The sequence below is a fragment of the Lissotriton helveticus genome, chromosome 3_1 (genome assembly GCF_964261635.1).
Source record: "Lissotriton helveticus chromosome 3_1, aLisHel1.1, whole genome shotgun sequence".
NCBI classification, from domain to species: domain Eukaryota; kingdom Metazoa; phylum Chordata; class Amphibia; order Caudata; family Salamandridae; genus Lissotriton; species Lissotriton helveticus.
The window spans coordinates 2,086,014,713-2,086,033,543 of NC_136061.1; the positions used below are offsets into that span (position 1 = coordinate 2,086,014,713).

The following is an 18,831-nucleotide window of genomic DNA, read 5'->3' on the forward strand; positions in this document are numbered from 1 at the left end:
ATAGCGCAATCAGTAACATCCCCGCCGAGTGTCCCCTAAATCACCGTCAGCCAACAAGAAGTTCCACTATGTCCTAGACAGTCTCACCCCTGGCCTTTTCTATCAATAGTACCAACATACGTCCAGTTATCAATCGGCAAACAGAGCAGCGTGGAGGGTCCAAGTGATCCTGGCAGACCGGGCTGTGTTATTACTCCATGGAACTTCAGCCACCGAAGCCCGGCCGAATATGCATGGCGGAAATCCATCTGTGTCAGTATCGACCCCGAAAACATCCTCCAGTCCGAACACAATCGCATTAGCCAGGGAAAGAGAGACACACCATCCGGCAAGCGCTGATACGTCGCCGGGGCAGCCCAAACCATAGATCAACGTTGTTTCCCCAGCCGCTGATTAGATATGTGCCCCGACAAGTCACTCACATGTACAACAGATCTGTCCAAAGCGATATCATGAACCGGGTCTCCCAGCGTCTCCACGAGCACAGGCATAGCTGGAGCACTCATCACTGGCGCAGACGCGGGCACATCGGCACTTCCTTGAGATCGAACGATGTCCATGCGGAACGGTGGGACACCAATGGCGGCCATCCTTCTTCCCAGATCCCGGGCATCACGGAGCAGGGTCGTATGCAGGGTTGTTAACGCAGCCAGTATATCTTTGGACGTGGGCCCCGTCTCGTGTCGCCAGACCCCAGGATTCTCCCGCACAGCAGCTTCTCTGTCTGGATGTGGTCTGCGTAAGAGGGTGCCAGCCGCCATCCTAGTTGATCCGACCTCGTCCTTCTCCACCTCACCACGGGCTCGGCCCAACACCAGGGCGCAACAGGATTCACCCCGAGGACCCAGAAGGTCAAGGCAAGCTTCTCAGCGAAGGGCCACCAGAGGGCTTAACAAAATCTCCGCCACTCCCTGGGAGTTGCCCACCGAGTCCGGGAAAAGTCATTTGTGATGCCCAGACCCAACACTGGAAAGGGGGCCAAGTATCGTGCACTCCCCTCGACCCTGCTTTATCGCACATCCCGCGAGGCACGCCGCTAGACGGACTGGGTCATCACTGTCGCCATCGGCCCATCAGATCTCCGGTGCCCTTCGGCCGACTCCTCACCTCCACCAGAGGCCGCTGTTGTAGCAGTCGCGGCCGGCTACTCGCCTCACTCGACACCCCGGTCCCAGCTCAGTGGAGGTCGCAAAACAGTCGGGGACATTTCCACGGGTCTGCCGCACGTAAAAGCCTCAGGAGCAGGCGGTAAGTGAAAGTTGTCCTTCGCCTACTTAAATATGCCGTTACGGCTCAGGATAGGTGCCAGGATGTATGTGCGGGGTGAGAAGGCTCACGGAGCCGAGCGTCTATGCAGCCATCTCGGTCGCCAGCTTGGCTCCTCATGGTTTGCTGTTTTTGCTATTTCTATGCATGGAAAGAGCAAAACTCCATGAATGATTGGTTATATGCAGGAAGGTGTTTCTTCCTGCACATAAACAATTATTTAAAAAACTGACGATTCTGCAGCACACATAGAAGTTACAAAACACCATTGCTGATTGTTTATGTGCAGGAACGGACACCTTGCTGCACATAAACAATCTTTCCCTGAAACGCAGGCACACTTGTACAATGTTGTAAATGTGCCTGCATTGGCGCTAGGCAGCTACATTTAGTGCCAGTGCTAAGGGAAAGGCAGGGGTGCACCATATTTTTGTGAATACGGCGCATCCCTGCGTTTGGAAATTGCCGGAGTGTGGCGTTAGCCTTCTTGGCTTAATGCCACGCTCAGACAGTTTCCTTGTGAATATGCCCCTTTAACTTTCCAGTGTACGGACAATAACGTGTAAACAGCACTCAAAAGTAGTCAAAAGACAGCACACAGTGCTCTACAAAATATCTAAATATTAAAAAAAATCAAATAACTTCAACCTGCGCTTACATAAATTGCTCTTTGATTACTTCTTATTAACATTCACAGATTTAAAACTGTCCATTGTAATGAATTCCTTCCTGTCTTAAGATCAGTACTTTCAATATAATTTGAAGTAAACTTACAATATTCCACGTTCGCTCCGCATAGTCAGCTCCTAGGAAATGCACATATGAGGAAAACCCCTCATTCAGCCAGAGATCGTTCCACCACCTCAGTGTCACAAGATTACCAAACCACTAAACAGAAACAGAAAGCCATTGAAGCATTAAAAGCTGAGTAACATGCATCACATATGTTCATTTGCAAAAAATATAACAGAAGAAGACTAATTCTATGACCACAGGGGAAGAAATCCACCCACTTGCCAACAAGAAACTGGATCATTTGATTTTTAATGTTAATTTTTGACGGACTCTCCTGCATCCTATCACTTTTATCCGACAGAGTAGATTGTGTTCAGTTATTTGATTTTGTTTCTCGAGTGATGCTTTGTTCAAGCCAATGCAACAGTGTCAATGTTTCACTGTGATTTTCAGACCCTTGACCCAGGTCTACCTGTGACTTGAGGTTTTTTGGACGCTACCTCGCCATGCCATTATTCTTCTCTGTGTGACTGCCAGGATCTGCGAATAGGTTTGAGTGGAAGTGTGCTGAGATGTAAGATGTAAGTAGGTAACATTAGCTGTTGGAACCCTTATTTTCACTCTCACTGACACTCCTAGTTCCCTGACCTTCCTCTGTTCTACTGTGGAACTGACTAGTAGATCAGCTTTACCTATAAACATCTTTCAACAAAACCTGTGAAAACTCCAACTGTGTGAGCTGGAGCTGGTTATGGTTGACTTGACCCACATTCTCCAAAATATGTTTGGGCTAATGTCTTTAATGGTGCATGTTAGTCACGTTTCCCTCGTCAGGAACATCCACCACCAAAATGTCCAAATTAGTACTAATCCATACAGAAGTGGGTATGCATCCTTATTATACTTTAGACACAAATATGAGTACACTAGCCATCCTCCTATGTCATGAGCATGCATAAACATTCTAAACCATTATATAACATGTACCTTCATTTCGTTCTTCAAGTTCAAAAATGTGATCTGTGTTTCGGAAAGGTGCACTCGTCTGACTGGGTTCCATAATCTAGACTCTGGGGCATATTAGCAAGGGCAAGTATCGCCGCTTTATCGCTTAGCGATACTGCTAGAGCCCTATTAACAAGGGCATTTTAAATCCTGGCGCAAGCCCACTTTGCATGTCGGCGATAAACATCGCTAATGACATGCAAAGTGGGCGTTCCCACGTCCAACCACATGTAAAATGTGGTTGGAGGTGGGAACACCCTATTACCTAGGCAGGCGTTGGGAGAGGGAGACCTGTGATAAACTTGTTTATCGCAGGTCTCCCAACGCCTGCTCTGACCAGGTGTTAGGGCATTGATAACATGGGAGAGTGGATCATAAAGCTGAATCCACCCCCCCATATTATCAAGGAACACATTAGCGCGTGAAAACAACGTTTGTTTTCATGCGCTAATGTGCCATATCGCCGACAATCACCGAATTTCAATTCACCTACGTGATGCGCATTGATAATTGCGCGCTAAAAAGGCGATGGAATCCGGCGATAGCCGGCGATATGGGGATGTGCGTTGTGCGTTTACTAACGCACTTCTTGGTAATATGCCCCTCTATTCACAAAAGGAATAGAAAAGTCCCTGATACTGACAGGGTCTTGTAATCCATCTCATCGGCTACGAGAAATTCAAGGAAAACACCCCAACCATGCACATCCTGGCCCCCCAGGCCCTTGTTGCCCCTTATCACTGACTCAATGGGGAAGTGTTGCATTGATGACTCTGTGGCTCACCCACTGACTGGAACATGTATATCTTCCTTACTAGTGTCACAAGACAGTCCTTCCCTATGAGTCTATGCATAGCAGGTAGTTATATAGTACCAGGAACATGTGAGCAACTAAAATAATGTGCATGCTTTAAGACCTTGGCCGGAATACCTAAGGACGATGCTCATCCACTGGGATTTGGAAGAAGTCTCCATACAGGAAATTACGTTGCACGCTTGTTAAGGTCTTGTTAATTCATATGCAGTCTGCTTTCTGTGTTTTTGCATTCAACAATGAGAGTACCTGGTGGGCAAGCTCGTGAGCTATCACAGTAAGTATTCTTTCTTTATTTCCGATGGATGATGTCAAGGGATCATACAAAAGTGCTGTCTCCCTGTATGTAATCAACCCCCAGTTCTCCATGGCTCCTGCACCAAAGTCAGGAAGAGCAACTTGATCTGAAGGAAAAAACAAATGGTCATTGGTACTAATCCAAACTACGATTTCTCTTTTCTCGAATATTGCAAGCATATACACATAAATAAAACTTAACTTCATGTACCAGAACTTTCAATATTTATGGCTGATAATCTAGTAATACTTTACACTGAGGACTGCACCGAGTTCCTAAATATTCTTTTTACAGGTTTCTACCAGACACTACCCTGGGAAGACTATGGGGTCATTACACGGGGCGCGTGGCCACTATCCTGCCTGGTAAAAGCATGCCTCTGACCGCTGTTGGAAAAATAGCCATCATATTTACATTCCCACCTGCCTCGCAGCATCTCTGTGCCTGCAGTGCCAATGAAGCAGATTCAATGTGAGCTTTGCCAAAAGTCAAATGGATGCCTTTTTTTCGTGACCCATTCAGCATTGTTTTTTGTTTTTCCTCAAACAAACTCTCAAAGGAGTTTGAGAATAACAAAAATAACCCTGCCACTTAGGAAGCTTTGTACCTGGGCATCAGGGTCATTGTTTGTTTTCCTTGGCTTTTTGCACCATTTCTTATTTGGAAAAATCAGTGGCCACTGCAACAAACCAGGGAGGGCTGCTGGGTAAATCATTTCTAACACTAGAGCCAACTGACGCTTAGAAGGACCAGGTGTTTAGAAAAGCCTTTTTAATGCAGGTAGCAATTTACTTACCTCCTAGAATCCTCTAGATTTCCCTATTGAAATTTTACCAAGAAGAGAAGAAGTTGGACTAGGTCATCATTTCCATTCCACAATATTCGGCACAGTGGATTCTTCTGTTTGCTTCCCAATGTAATATGCCTCCTATTATACTATCAGTGTCTCATAACTCTTAAAGTTAGCTCCTGCTGTTGGATTTGTTGCCTCTTCTTTACTCGAGTCCTTCTCTTACTCCATCTCTGCTCCAGGCCTGCCCACACATTCATTGCTCTGTAAGGATCTTCTACAAGATCGCCAGAACCTCTTGAGACCACTATTCAACAAAAAACTGATAAGGTCATGCAGGCAAGCAGTCCTGGCATGCTTCTCCAGCGATGAAGTCCAACTGAGCTGCCGACTGGTAAAATACCTTGAAGTCGTAGATGGCCACCTTAACAAAGTTGAAGAATAAACAGAAAAAGCCAAATTGGTATGGCTGCAGAGTAGAAGCCCGTTCCCCAACCCGCATGAAGAAGACACAGCACCTACATTACCGGAAAAGCAGGAAGGACAGTGACGAAACCCAGCGCAGCCCTTGTACCCTTAGAGCCAAAATTATCGGATACATTTTTATTTATTTATTTAATGCGATTTTCTATAGCGCGAACATTACCCAAAGGTGTCAGAGCGCTTTACAAAAGAATCAGTTGCGATACATAAGCACTAAGGATTACATGAGTTACATAAAAGATACAAACAGGAAAAAAAATTGCAAATGTACAAGTTGTAAAGTCACACAGGGAAGAGATACAAATAGAAAAAATTGCAAATGTACAAGTTGTAAAGTCACTCAAGGAAGATATACAAATGAATAAACTCTAAGAATCACATAGGAATGGTAGTGAGTACAAAGGTCTACTACATATACTAGTGGTTAGAGTTATCTCTATATACATATATATACAAATAGTAGATTTTCTCAGGATTCCATTTTACCAGCGATTCGGCTTGGACAAGTATATATCACATATTTACAGAGTGAAAAGAGAAATAAAAAAAAATTTAAAATAAAAAGGGGTAGAAAGTGGTATGTGGGGGAGAAGAGTTGGAGGCTGAGATTGGTGAGAGGAGAGAGGGGACCTGAGGGGGAGAAAGAGAAAAGGCAGTCCAGCGTAAGTGAAATGTCTGAAGGTCAGCAGGACGGAATCCAAGGGACTAAAGGAAAGGACAAGAATCAACAAAATGGCGGACCCGGGTCGTGGACATCGATGGAAACCATCTCAACATGGCAAGATGCAACCAGGGCAAGAGCGACAATAGGAGAGGGTCCCAAAATGGCGGGGCGCACACGAGTTCCAGACCAAAAGCTACGAGGACCAAGTCCAAAGAAAACCAGGGAGCCGACCCAATGGAGGAAGAACAAGAGGGGAAAAGGAGCCAGACAGTCAAAAGGAGGAGCATCTTCAGTATTTGCACCTCCTTTCACCACTGCTGCACACACATGATCCCTGGTCTAAATGGGCACCACAGTCCACCCGTGTCATTAGCTGGAGGGGTGTTAAAACAAATCACCAGGTCTCCACCCAGCTTTCATGCTCGACAAAAAGTTGATGTCTATCTTGGCTCTCCCAGGGAGGCGTTAGCGGCTTCGTCATATGTAGGGGGTGAGCGCTATAGTTAAAATCCTCTCCCGGTCATGTAACCTGTCCCGCCCGTTCGCTGTGGCCACAGGCCCCCATCCACATACTGCTGTCGGGCCACACAGGCGGATGGAGGCTGCCGATCCGGCAATCACGGGCTGCCCCAGCTGCGGGCGCCCGCCAAGGAAGATGAAAGGGCAGCAGTGGGCCCGCTCCTGATGTCAAACCCCCGCATTGTTACCTCATAACGTGGGTCTGTTTCACCGCGGCCCCCCCACTTCTACATCTGTTTCACCTCGGGCGTCATCTTGAGGTGTTATCGCCAGGGGTGGATATTGCCGATATCATGGCAGAGCAGCCGCTGGAAGTATCGGCGGCCCCAGCGGCAGATGCTCCAGATTGTCCGATTTTGGCATTTGGCCCATACAGATAATTCAGTGGGGCTTGGAGTGCCGCGTTAGGATGTTGTGCGCTGTGTTTCCACAGAGCTGAAGCTCCGGGCAGTCATGTTGGAATTCATCTTCCTTCACCGGATGGAAACAAGGGCCCAGTCGACATCTTGGTGTCCATCGAGCTTTACTGCTTCTAAGCACAAGCTTACGTGGAGGATCACTTTTTGTTGCCCAGGCAGATTATGGACTGCAATAATTAGCTGTATTCGAATGGGAATGTAAGTTGGCCCAACCATGCAAAGTGTTTAATGGTATGATAAAAGTGAGCCAGTTCTTGGGCCAATCCTACACTCTGCCTGTATCTTAATAGTTTTAGCTCCAGCACCTTTTAATCACAGTTTTTGCTCACAGCCTATCACAGTATCATCATAATTTGTTATGGCCGCTTTAGATACACAAAACTGTTTTTATTGATGATGGTTTGTAATGGTTTTAATTAACTTACATTCACTGCTCCAGCCTTAGTCTTACTTGGGCTGTGCTCAAGGCCTACCAACTCCAACTCTGTTCCAGTTCTAGGTCTTAGTCCAATTCTGCTTCAGGCATGCCAACTTTAGCACTACTCTAGTCAAGGTCTTAATCTTGCAAGACCTGTGCTACCACTTAGCAGTGTTTTCTGCCTTTGGTCTTTTTGCTCCTTGTGCTATCAGGCAGTACTTTCTGGAGGGCATCCTTTCAGTAACTCATGTGACTCTCGGGTCAAATTGGTTGGCTTCTGTAAGTGGTTGTCCTTTCTACAGAGGCTTTCAGAAAAAGTTGAATGTTAAACTACTACATACAGCCCTTGACAGGTTATGACAACAAAGGGTTTCTGGTCCCTCTGACTCCATAGGTTTGAGGTCCTCCATCTCCAGGTTTGAAGACTCCAACTCAGCAGCAGCAGGTTCAGATTGTGCAGAATGGAAATGCTGCCATATTGAAAACCTTAGCCACACACCCACCTCTGGACACTGCTATCACCAGTCCTGGGGTCCTCACATTACAAGAAGGTTACATGAAGCTGAGAGAATTTATGGATGCCATCTTAGTTCATTTAACTTTTTATATAGTACATTTTCGCTCAGGTAATTGCAAAGTAGCTTACATAATAAGTAGCCTTATGGGCTCTGCCTTATACTTGGGTATAACCTTAGGAATCAATGATGATACCTGTCTGGTTGATTATGTTACCTTCTTGGCAATGTTGACACATATTGTAAGAAAATTGGTGATTTTTTTGAGGAAGTTGTGATTGATTCCTAAGTAATAAGTCCATAATCATTTCCGGTCCAACATACTTGTTTAGTAAATAAACCTGTGCTCAGTCCCTAGTGGCGATGGCACAGATCAAGCAGGCTGAACTTAATAAAAGCATATGTAAAGTATATAGCAGTACAAAATAATAAAAATTTGAAGCAAAACACAATTAAATTCCACAACCAATTTCTAAAAATAGAGACAATTACACAAAAAGTATTAGAATCCAATATGGGTAACCGGAGACATGAATTTTAAATGTTTTGGGGCAAAATGCTGAAAGAAAAACGAATACACCAATCAGAAGTCACTGCTCATGGTTGACGCGAGCCTAGGCAGGTTGGTTGCAATGGAGCAGAGATCAGATACCCCCATCAATTCATCCTGGTCATTGATTTTAACTTTTAAATTAATATTAGCAATATTGAGGCTGTCTCCAGCAAAGTCATCTAAAATGTTAGATATCCTTTGGACGAAGTCCCACTAAAGCTGTTGGTTTTGGCAAAAAAAGCTCAGAGAGGGAACATTCTATATTTCAGTCCTGCCTAAATCCTCTAGTCGATAATATACTTTCACTCCTTTGTCTGGTAAAAATGTCTTTCTTTGGACTTGGGGCCTGATTTAGAATTTGACGAATGGGTACAGCATCACAAACGTAACGCATATCCCTTTCACCTCCTTACAAATGTATTATGTTCTAACAAACGTGTAATAATGCAAACAGGATTTTTGTCATGATTGTGAATACCTGTTTGCCAAACTTTAAATCATGCCTTATTCTCTTTTTTTTGGAGCTCAGAATTCTCCAGCAGAGCAAGTTTTAAGCTGTATCTAATGATGTCCTCGCAAAATTGGATACATTTTTCCACAAGGTCCCGGTGAAGCTCCAGGAATATTGAAAGTCCAAAAATGTTCCATGTACCAACTTTTCAGACTTTCTGGAGCAGTCTCTCTTGGTCATTTCTAAGGCTCCCAGGACTGCAGCAACAGCACCTAGTGTTCAGGACTCACTCCATCAGAGACCACTACCACCACTTAGGAAAATTACCCTTTTCAGGTTTTGTGTCCCTGTAGCCCAGGAGGCGGTCAGCCAATTGACCCTTGCAGTTCCCTTCTGAGTCATGGGTACAAGTGGGAGCATGTCCAACCCTTCAGGTCTCCATAAAGGTTACAGAAAACAGGTCAAGTGCTGTTGTTCCATAAGTCTAAATGTGTTCTGATTATGTGTACGTGAGGGCCACCTTTGTAGGATTCAACAACCAGTGGGTGGGGTGACTCCTGCATACTCCCTAACCAATAAACAAAAAGTTCTGAGGGACAAACCTTCCTACTTTTTACATCTTCACTGCAAACTATCCCACTGCAAACTACTCCACAGTGCACACTATTCTAAGTGAAATCCAACATCGTAAAACTGTAGCTAGCCTAACATGGTATGTGTCTATGGAAATGAGCAGTCTCCCCTCCTCAACCAAACTAGTTCTAGTGCTAGCTCCCTTTCCAACAGATAAGGTACCGCAATGGCTACACTGTGCCCCGAGATCAAAAGCCTCTCTTCCCCAGCTTTCACTTTACATTTAGCTGCGAATGTGCAGGCCTTAATCCCGTTCAAGTAAATTAACTTCCAGGACCCTCCCCAGCTGCTCCTCAACTGGCCTATATTAGAGAGGTTGTGCCTCATTCCTCACTCTCACTGCTCCCTCCCAAAATCCCTAAGTAATTGTTCTTGCTCTGGAAGCAGTTTCACACCCTCATTAAGAGAAAAGCATTGACAGGGTCCAGCTACTGGCAGGCTAATGCTAATTCACTCACTGGAGCTTGCCACTGCCAGGTGTAGCTTTTAAACCTTTACTTTTCCTAATGATCAAAATTCAAATTCACCACTGAGTTGTATTTTTTATAAATATAAGAACAGTGATTGAATTACGCTGTAGCTTTTCTCAAACCAATGTTAGGAGAAATAGTATTTTAAATGCACTTTAGATTTTCTCATAGGAACATTTGCAGCCCTTTCGAGTGAAAAAAAACTTTTGTGGGCCAGACACTGAAAGAGCATGCAAACATAAAATTGTGACATGTTCCACAAAGTACTCAGCCTACTTTGTGGGCTACAGGACTACATGTATTAACATTTAACATTTAAAGCTCAGGTTCCTTCCTGTCAAAAAGTGGTATATTGAAAGGTTCACCTGCAGGTTTAAAAGCTTCAACTGTCAGGTTACACATGTACACCTGAAGCTATGCTTTTCCTTGTTAGCCTAGTGGTTTGCAAATAGGTGCTCAGTCCATAGGTAACATTTTAGTTTCAATACCATTGATGATTTTTCCTGCTCTGTACACTATGGCAATAGTGGAAAATTAAATATACCAATTGGTGATTAGCCAATTTACCATATTTTAGGGTCAGAGCACATACACTGAGGACTGAACAGCAGTATTGCAAGGTTCAGAGTTCTAAAATCAGCATAAGAGTAAGCAAAAAATGGGGTGATCGTGCAAAGAGGGACTTTCTTACACATATTTGTCTGCGGCCTGATGCCAAGACGTCTGCTGGAGAAAGACTTTGCGATCCCCAGCAAGGCACAATGTGTGTAGTAGCATTTGCCACCTCTCTCAAGCATATAGCCTCAGCAATTGTTTCGATTGAAAGAATCCAGAAGACATTTCCCGGAAAAGGAAATAATGATAGAATTAACTTTTGCCCCCTGTATTGCTTCCCTGACTAAATGTACTAATCTAATTTTACAGATAGAACATAGAATCAGTGAAGAAGAACAGAAAGGAAGAGTGAGCAAATAAAATGCCACCTCATACCACATTGATTTCCAGTAACCAATGAGCCAATATCTATGACCTTCCGGCTGCTTCACCTAAAGAACCTATGGAAATAGAAACTGCGAGGAAAAGCGTATGAGCTGAAGCACACTTGCAGATGTTGCATATCACTTCATCTTCATTGTAGACAGCAATTTCTTCCTGTCCTATAAGACCTGTGAAAGCATGCAGAGAATATGTTGGGTGAGTCTATGTCAATGTTAATGGTCCTACACTCTATTTCCTAGTATGTCTATTCAAGTGTACTCTGGTCCTGTCTGCAAGTGCCAGCAGTTCTGGGTTAAGCAACAATCCATTCCAACTATAAGAAAAATAGTAAACTTGGTACAGGCAGTAAATGGTACAGTGTAAGCTTCAGGTCCTGTAAACGTCCTAACAAAACTCCTAACAGTAAAGTTTGGAGTCCTCAAGGAAATAGTTTAATCTGATCTTATGCCACCTACCATCATCCTGTGATTTTGTGGTATAAAATTTGGTGTTTAGGACTATAATTATGAGCTCCGCCTTCTCTAATGAGAATTTTGTGCCATTATTTGATTATGGGCCCACACCTGAATTCTCTAACGAAGAAGATATATCTGCTTATGAGCATGATATTCTTTAGCAAGTTGAAGGTGAATTGCTTTCTGGGTGTTGTTCTTCTAAGGCTAACCAGGTTGTTTACATGATAGCCCAGAAAGTGAAGCCTTCCGAAGAATTTCCTAGCATTTACTCAGGAGAGTTGGAGGTGGATCTGAAACAGAAAAAGTCCATGCTAACCCAGAGTCCTTCAATCTGTGGGGCGCGCACCCCTAGGGAGGTGCGACACCAACTCAGGGGGGGCGCGCACTCCACACGAGGATCTTACCTTTGTTAGTCTTGAACTGCCCCGCGTCGCAAGTCTTCACCCATTTCAAATGGAATTTGTTTATTGGCGAGCTCTGGTAACAGAGGGCTGGAGGGTGGAGGGAGGGGAAATAGATAATGCACGACGTGCCCATGCTTTTGTTTAGCAAAGATCTGAGTTAACTGTCACTGGAGAGGGTTAGTTCTTAGAGCTGAAACACTTCAGCTGCAGTGGGAGGTGGGAAGTTGTTAATGGTTTCTAGAGAAGAATTGTTTCTCGTGTACCAACTCTGAGCAAGGGAGTGCTCGAAAAATCTGATAGCACGGTCTCCTTTACAGTCACTGTTTTGGTTGAAAACCAAAACAGGGACCAGGGATCAGGGTGGAGGAAATAAAATGTGCTGATCTTGCAACAAACGTACAGTCTTGTGATTAGGGTTGACAGCTCATTATTTTGATGTACCAGGCAGTACAAAAATACAAAATAAACAGTCACCTAAAGCTGTATGGTCAACACTTGTCTGTGCATATTTGTAACAGCAAATATAAATAGAAGCCCTTTTAATTGTGTTCTAGGGCTGCCTGAATGATCCATGACTGATAATAAAATGTAACAGATAGAAAAGTCGCTTTACAAATGTATACATACTTCTTTATTTATAAGCATATTTAGTGTTAAGACAAGCAATTTCCAGATTGTTTAAACAGCACATGACTGGCTGGCATTTTTCTTTTGACAACTTGAAGCCCTGTGGGAGTTGGTGCCTGCCTGTGTAAATTTAAAAGAAACTTTGTCTCCTTTCTGCTAAAAGCTAACCCTCCCAGGATGGGGTTAAACTTATAGAGCTGAAATGCTTCAGCTGCAGTGGAAGGATGTATCTGCTAAATCTAAAAGCAAGGAACAGACAGTCATTTCAGCTGCAGTGGGAGGCAAGGAGTCTCCTCTTATATGAAATCGAAGTCATGTTCCTATGTTTTGATGTATGACGTTACCACGCAATTTTTACAACGCACTACCATTACAACGAAACTTTTACAACGCAAAAACTATTACAACGCATACATTTACAACGCAAGTTTTTACAACGCATATACCTTTACAACGCATACCATTACAACGTAAGTATTGGTAAGTATATAATAATTTTTTTATGTAAATAATTAAAATTAATATAATATAATTTAATTTAAATTAATTTCATTAAATTAATTTAATTTAAATTTAATTTTACTTTATTTTTACACTGTACCCCTGTACCCCAAAAACCCAAAACTGACCCTGAACCCTAAAAAAAACCTTTACCCAAAAACTAAAAACTGACCCTGAACCCTAAAAATACCCCTTTACCCAAAAACCCAAAACTGACCCTGAACCCTAAAAATACCCCTTTACCCAAAAACTAAAAACTGACCCTGAACCCTAAAAATACCCCTTTACCCAAAAACTAAAAACTGACCCTGAACACCAAAAATACCCCTTTACCCAAAAACTAAAAACTGACCCTGAACCCTAAAAATACCCCTTTACCCAAAAACTAAAAACTGACCCTGAACCCTAAAAATACCCCTTTACCCAAAAACTAAAAACTGACCTTGAACCCTAAAAATACCCCTTTACCCAAAAACCAAAAACTGACCCTGAACCCTAAAAATACCCCTTTACCCAAAAACCCAAAACTGACCCTGAACCCTAAAAATACCCCTTTACCCAAAAACCCCAAACTATAACATTTTAAATATAATTATATACTTACCAATACTTATGTTGTAATGGTATGCGTTGTAAAGGTATCTGCGTTGTAAAAACATGCGTTGAAATTTTTTGCGTTGTAATAGTTTTTGCGTTGTAAAAGTTTCGTTGTAATGGTAGTGCGTTGTAAAACTTGCGTTGTAAACGTTGTTTCCCCTATGTTTTCGGTTTTAGCAGGAGAATCCCTGCTTGGCACTGCAGCTGAACCGTTTCAGCTCTAAGAATTAACCCCCTCCTGTGACAGTGAACTCAGCTCTTTGCAAGACAAAAGCATGGGCACATTGTGCCTTTTTATTTACCCTACCTCCACCCTCCATGTCCATGACATGGAACCTCAGCACGACAGCCCTCTGTCACCAGAGCTCGCCAATAAAAAAATCCCATTTGAAATGGGTGAAGACTTGCGACGTGGGGCAGTTCAAGACTAACAAAGGTAAGATCCTCGTGTGGAGTGCACGCCCCCCTTGAGTTGGTGTTGCGCCACCCCTATGGCGGCGTGCCCCACAGATTGAAGAACTCTGTTTTACAGGGTTGTTTGATTGCTCACAGTCATATAGGTTGTAAGGTCTTGAATCTTTTTTATTCAAGCAGGCTTCCATGGGATACATGCGGTGAACAGGTCAGCCACATTGATGAAGGTTGAAGAAAACAAAAATCTTAAGGTAGGGGAAAGACTTCTGTTGATATCAAGTAGCGGTTATGCAGGTCCGCATCCCTTTGTCCAATGTTCTTATGTGGATTTGCCAGAGTCCTTTTGTGTCCTGTGAACATGAGCTGCAGGGAAAGGCAGACCAGCTCCATAGGAGACCAGAACAAGAAAGCAGGCGTTCTTGGACATAGGACACGCTCAGAATCAGGGAACATGCAAGACAGGACCCTGTTTTTTGGGAGGTGACGTTTGAGATTTTGTTATTGTTGGGGAATGGAAAACATAATGGTCAATCTGTTTGTGTAATTTAATTCTAGCACTAATCTACCAGAAGCCACCACTGTCTGGACTAGTGGGTGAAGGCACGCACGTGTTTCATAGGGAGTCCACATACCCATGCAGCATTGTAAGTAGAGTTTACCAAGCTGACGTATTCGCTTTTGCATGGGTTTTATTATTTAGAAGAGTCTCAGCTACGGAGTTGTGTATTGGTCTGACTCACGGACCGAATTAAGGTCCAAATACGTTTAATATCAATCATTCAAATTCATGAGCGTCATGAAATGTACCTATACTTTACAATCCCAGAATGTATGAATGCAACCAAAGAGAAATAAATGTGTATTTTTATTTCAATTACAATAATATCTGCTTGGGGGCATTCCAGTTAAAATAATACAAGTGCCACCCAGTGAATGAGGTCACAATACCTCGCATAATCAAGTCGACATCGCCAACCAGAAGAACATTCTTGAAGGCCTGCTCTACACTATTTATTAATATGTTGCAAACTATGCATTTTAAAGAAAAGATCTGACTTTTGCTAATACTATTTTCTCATGTTCCTCTCTCTTACAGTACGGTAGTTAATGACTGAGCAACTCGTTTGAACTTACAAAAGATTGAGTATGTTTACTTTTCTACCTCAGGCATTCATTTAAAACAGGACCATACAAATGCAGGTAGATGATGTGCTTACCTGACTTCGGAAGCGGGTAGGTGGAATTGTAATAACTCTCAAGGAATGCCAGAATACGACCTGTCACATTCAAGGCATATGCACCATGATTGTCCTCGATGGCTTTCTTGCGACCCCAAATGCGGATCTGAAAGGATCATTTGATTCATGTTAAAGATGGATGCTCTCAGCTTTAACAAACAGCAGCACTTTGGCTGTAAGGCCACATATACACTTTACCTGCACACTGTTGCTCGCCTCCTCAACCTTGACAAAGTCAGAGACTATGAAAGCCAGGAGATAAGTAGACATCATTGGGGTCTTTTCAAATGGGGTGACACTCCAAATCGACCCCTCCATCTCTTTCATGGTTGTGCCTGAAGGAACATGAGTTTTCATTTAGTGTGAATGTGTCAACACTCTTTATTTTCCATCAGTGGCAGCTAGCATGTCCTGAGGATGGTGAGCCGAGTGGGACATTAAAACAAAATATAAATTAAATGCACTTACCTGCAAGAGCAAAATCCTCCTCGATGGTCTTCTCTCCTCGAGGCAGGCAGGCTCCAAACTCCCAAACCAATCCTGGCGCTGATCTCATCAGCATGAACGCAGACCAGGATTGGTGGGGGTGGCCCCTATTAGCCCTCAGAAGAGCACTGGAGGCTTCTGCTTTCTCTAACCCAGATGTGTTAGGACAGCGGGGTTAGAAAGGTTTAAAGTGCATATGTATGACTGCCCTTCACAAGACGGCCAGCCAAAAAGACATGCGCACTTGAAACTGAAAGTGACCGCAGCAGCCCCGCCCCGTCCTGATGCTCCGAAAACACAAAACAGTAATGAACATAAATGAATAAACGCGAAAAATAAAATGGTAAAGAATAGACTTCATAAGCATTTTATTTTTCGTCTCTGAGGTAATTTCAGTTGGGCGATGTTCCTCTGCTCAATCGGAGGAATCGCCCCTGTTTTCCATCCAATTTAATAATTTCAGTCATAGCAAAGTTTCGTTGCTTGACAGTGAGGATGCATTGTGTGAAGCATACTTTTTATTCTTCTTTGCTTTTAGTCCAGATTCTTCAAATTAGTCTTAACTACTATCCATACCAGTTGATTGATGCAAAATAACTGCAAATATGTCTTGTTTCGAACGGCCAGCAATTGGCTTTTCCTATACTTTTTTGCAACATAATTAACAAATGCCAAAATGGTGAGCAGTGCGTCAACATGCATTGAAACGCATGTGCACGGACACAAGAGGATGCATGGCCAGCCATTTCGCACTTAACTCAAAAGTCATCATCATCATAAAAAACTTTATTCAAATCTTTTTGATCCATAAAAGTGCATATATTGAAAATGTTACTGTCAATAAAAATCTTTTATATATAGCATAAAATTGCTGATAAGGCTGCATTTAAACATATATCTCCATGTTGTCCCTTCTGTTAAATTTTACTTCTAATTCAGGAGGCATACCTCAAGCAACTTCATGGAATAGATTGTCCAGTTGTACAAGAGATTTCCTTCTAAATACAGCCTTGCTAATAAAACCGGCAACAGCACAACAGACTAGTTCATTTTCAAGAGTACAAATAAGTTTCATGGCACCCTTATAAAAAATTATTTATGTGCAATAAAAATTGGTCGTAAGAATTTTTTCTAATGTCAAAACCAAATGTACAAAACAGCATGAAGTGCATAGTGGACTGGTTTGTTTTCCGTCACATGGGCATTTGTAAACAGTTTTCTGCCATTTTTCATTTTTTGGGAACGCAACTGTACCCAGGCTCAGTTTTGTCATATAAAATCTTTCCTGTATGCTTACAATTTTAACCATTTGACTCAATGTGGGTATATATCTTGATAAACTAATGTCCTTAACCCCCCAGGCCCCCTCCTGACCTAATTTCACCATATACAGTTTTTTTATTTCTTTTTTATTAAACTGTAAGATGTCTGTGGGTTTTTTAACCAATAGTTCTTTGTCAATATTCTTTAATAATTTATCTATGTATGCTAGTCATGGGATTTTGTTAGTGTTTTCAGAGTTAAGCAGTCCCTAATTATGTCCCTTGTAAACTTTGGGACATCTTGGCACCAAATGTTATGCCACGAGCATAAAGCTCTTGCTTGTACTAAGTCGGCCACATATGGTGCATCCAGCTCTTTGTGCAAGAGATATGTGGCGGTCGATCTTGGTACGGCTAGCATACAACAGAAAATATAATTCACACGTTAGCAGTACATTAAGATTGGCATTGCCCCACACTATCGAGCGTAGGTTGCTACTGATAGGCATTTACTGTCATATTTTTTGCGCATATCACAAATTAGTTTGCTACCTATCTTATTACAGAATCTAAAAATCGCCTCTATGGTTCTAATGAATTTGAGTCTAGACTGGTCTAAATGGGGTGCCCAGTTACTAATGAAAGAGAATAAAATACCTAGGTAGGAGAAATGTTGTACTTCTGTTAGCTTATGGTCCCTGAAATAATGGTGCTTTTTCTTGACCCTACCTCGACCACAGACCATCACAAATGTTTTGGTCAGATTTAATTTAAGAACTCTCTGCTCCATGTATGAGACGAATGCTTCGATCAGTTTTTGTAATCCATTTGCAGTTCTGGAAATGAGAACCACGTCATCTGCATACAGGAGCAGAGGGTTCGGTCGTACTCCACTTTTTGGGACATCAGTGTTTAGTTTCTGGAGGGTAGTATCGATTCCATTTATATATAATGGGAAGAATAGTTGTGTGATAAGGCACCACTGTCTAATTCCCCCGTGCACCTTGAAATTGGGGGTACACTTTCCTTCCCTCCCATACCTTACTCTAAATGTCAGTCTTGCATATAATTGTGATAAAAATGAGACAATGTCATCAGAAGCACCCATAACAATCATTTCTTCCAACAATTTAGCATGGTTTACGCAGTCAAAAGCCGAGCTTAAGTCTGCAAAACATCGGTGGATATGTTCATCCTTAGCCATCGAATTCTTGTTAATGATTAGCTGCAGGTTTATGCACTGCTCCACTGTCCCCATCACTCCCCTAAAACAATAGTGAGTTTCGGTGAAGATGTTACTTTTGTTGATCCACTTTTCCAATCTTTCAAGGACTAATCATCCCATGATCTTGACGGATGAGTCAATGGGGCGAAGCATCCCGCATCTCCAAGACTCCCCTTTTTGAAGATGGGGACGATTATACTATCTGTCCATGTTTTGGGACACATCCTTTAGCAGCTGCATTACAAAGCTGGGTTAGAATTGGTGCCAATCACTTTATATATTTTTTGTATGCATCAGCTGAAACCCCATCGGGTCTCGGTGCCTTTCCCTGTTTCATCGTGTTTATTGCTGCAATTACCTCCTCCAACCTTATTTCTTGCAGAGGAATCACAGCAAAATCACATATAATTGTGCAGAAACTCCCCCCCCCCAAACAAATTGTCGGGCATCTCAGGTCAAAGTGAATGTGCTAAAAAGTCACGTGAGATACCAACAAGGAGATGAGCACAAGGAGAAAATGTCCCCTGTGTTACAATTTGACGTCGACCCAGTTCTCTGAGACACATTTTGTGCTCAAGGCAGTCCCAGCT

General features: G+C 42.8%; 1 protein-coding gene across 1 annotated transcript in view; it reads right to left on the minus strand.

The window, feature by feature from the left end:
• Positions 1 to 18,831, minus strand: part of LOC144824120 (aminopeptidase N-like) — a 241,364-nt gene that overhangs the window by 152,180 nt on the left and 70,353 nt on the right. Inside the window, exons 3-6 of the mRNA XM_078683232.1 lie at positions 15,467 to 15,603; positions 15,248 to 15,374; positions 4,070 to 4,224; positions 2,041 to 2,154 (exon numbers count right to left, since the gene is read on the minus strand). Coding sequence (XP_078539358.1) covers positions 2,041 to 2,154; positions 4,070 to 4,224; positions 15,248 to 15,374; positions 15,467 to 15,603 — 533 coding nt within the window. The remainder of the gene's footprint in view (positions 1 to 2,040; positions 2,155 to 4,069; positions 4,225 to 15,247; positions 15,375 to 15,466; positions 15,604 to 18,831) is intronic.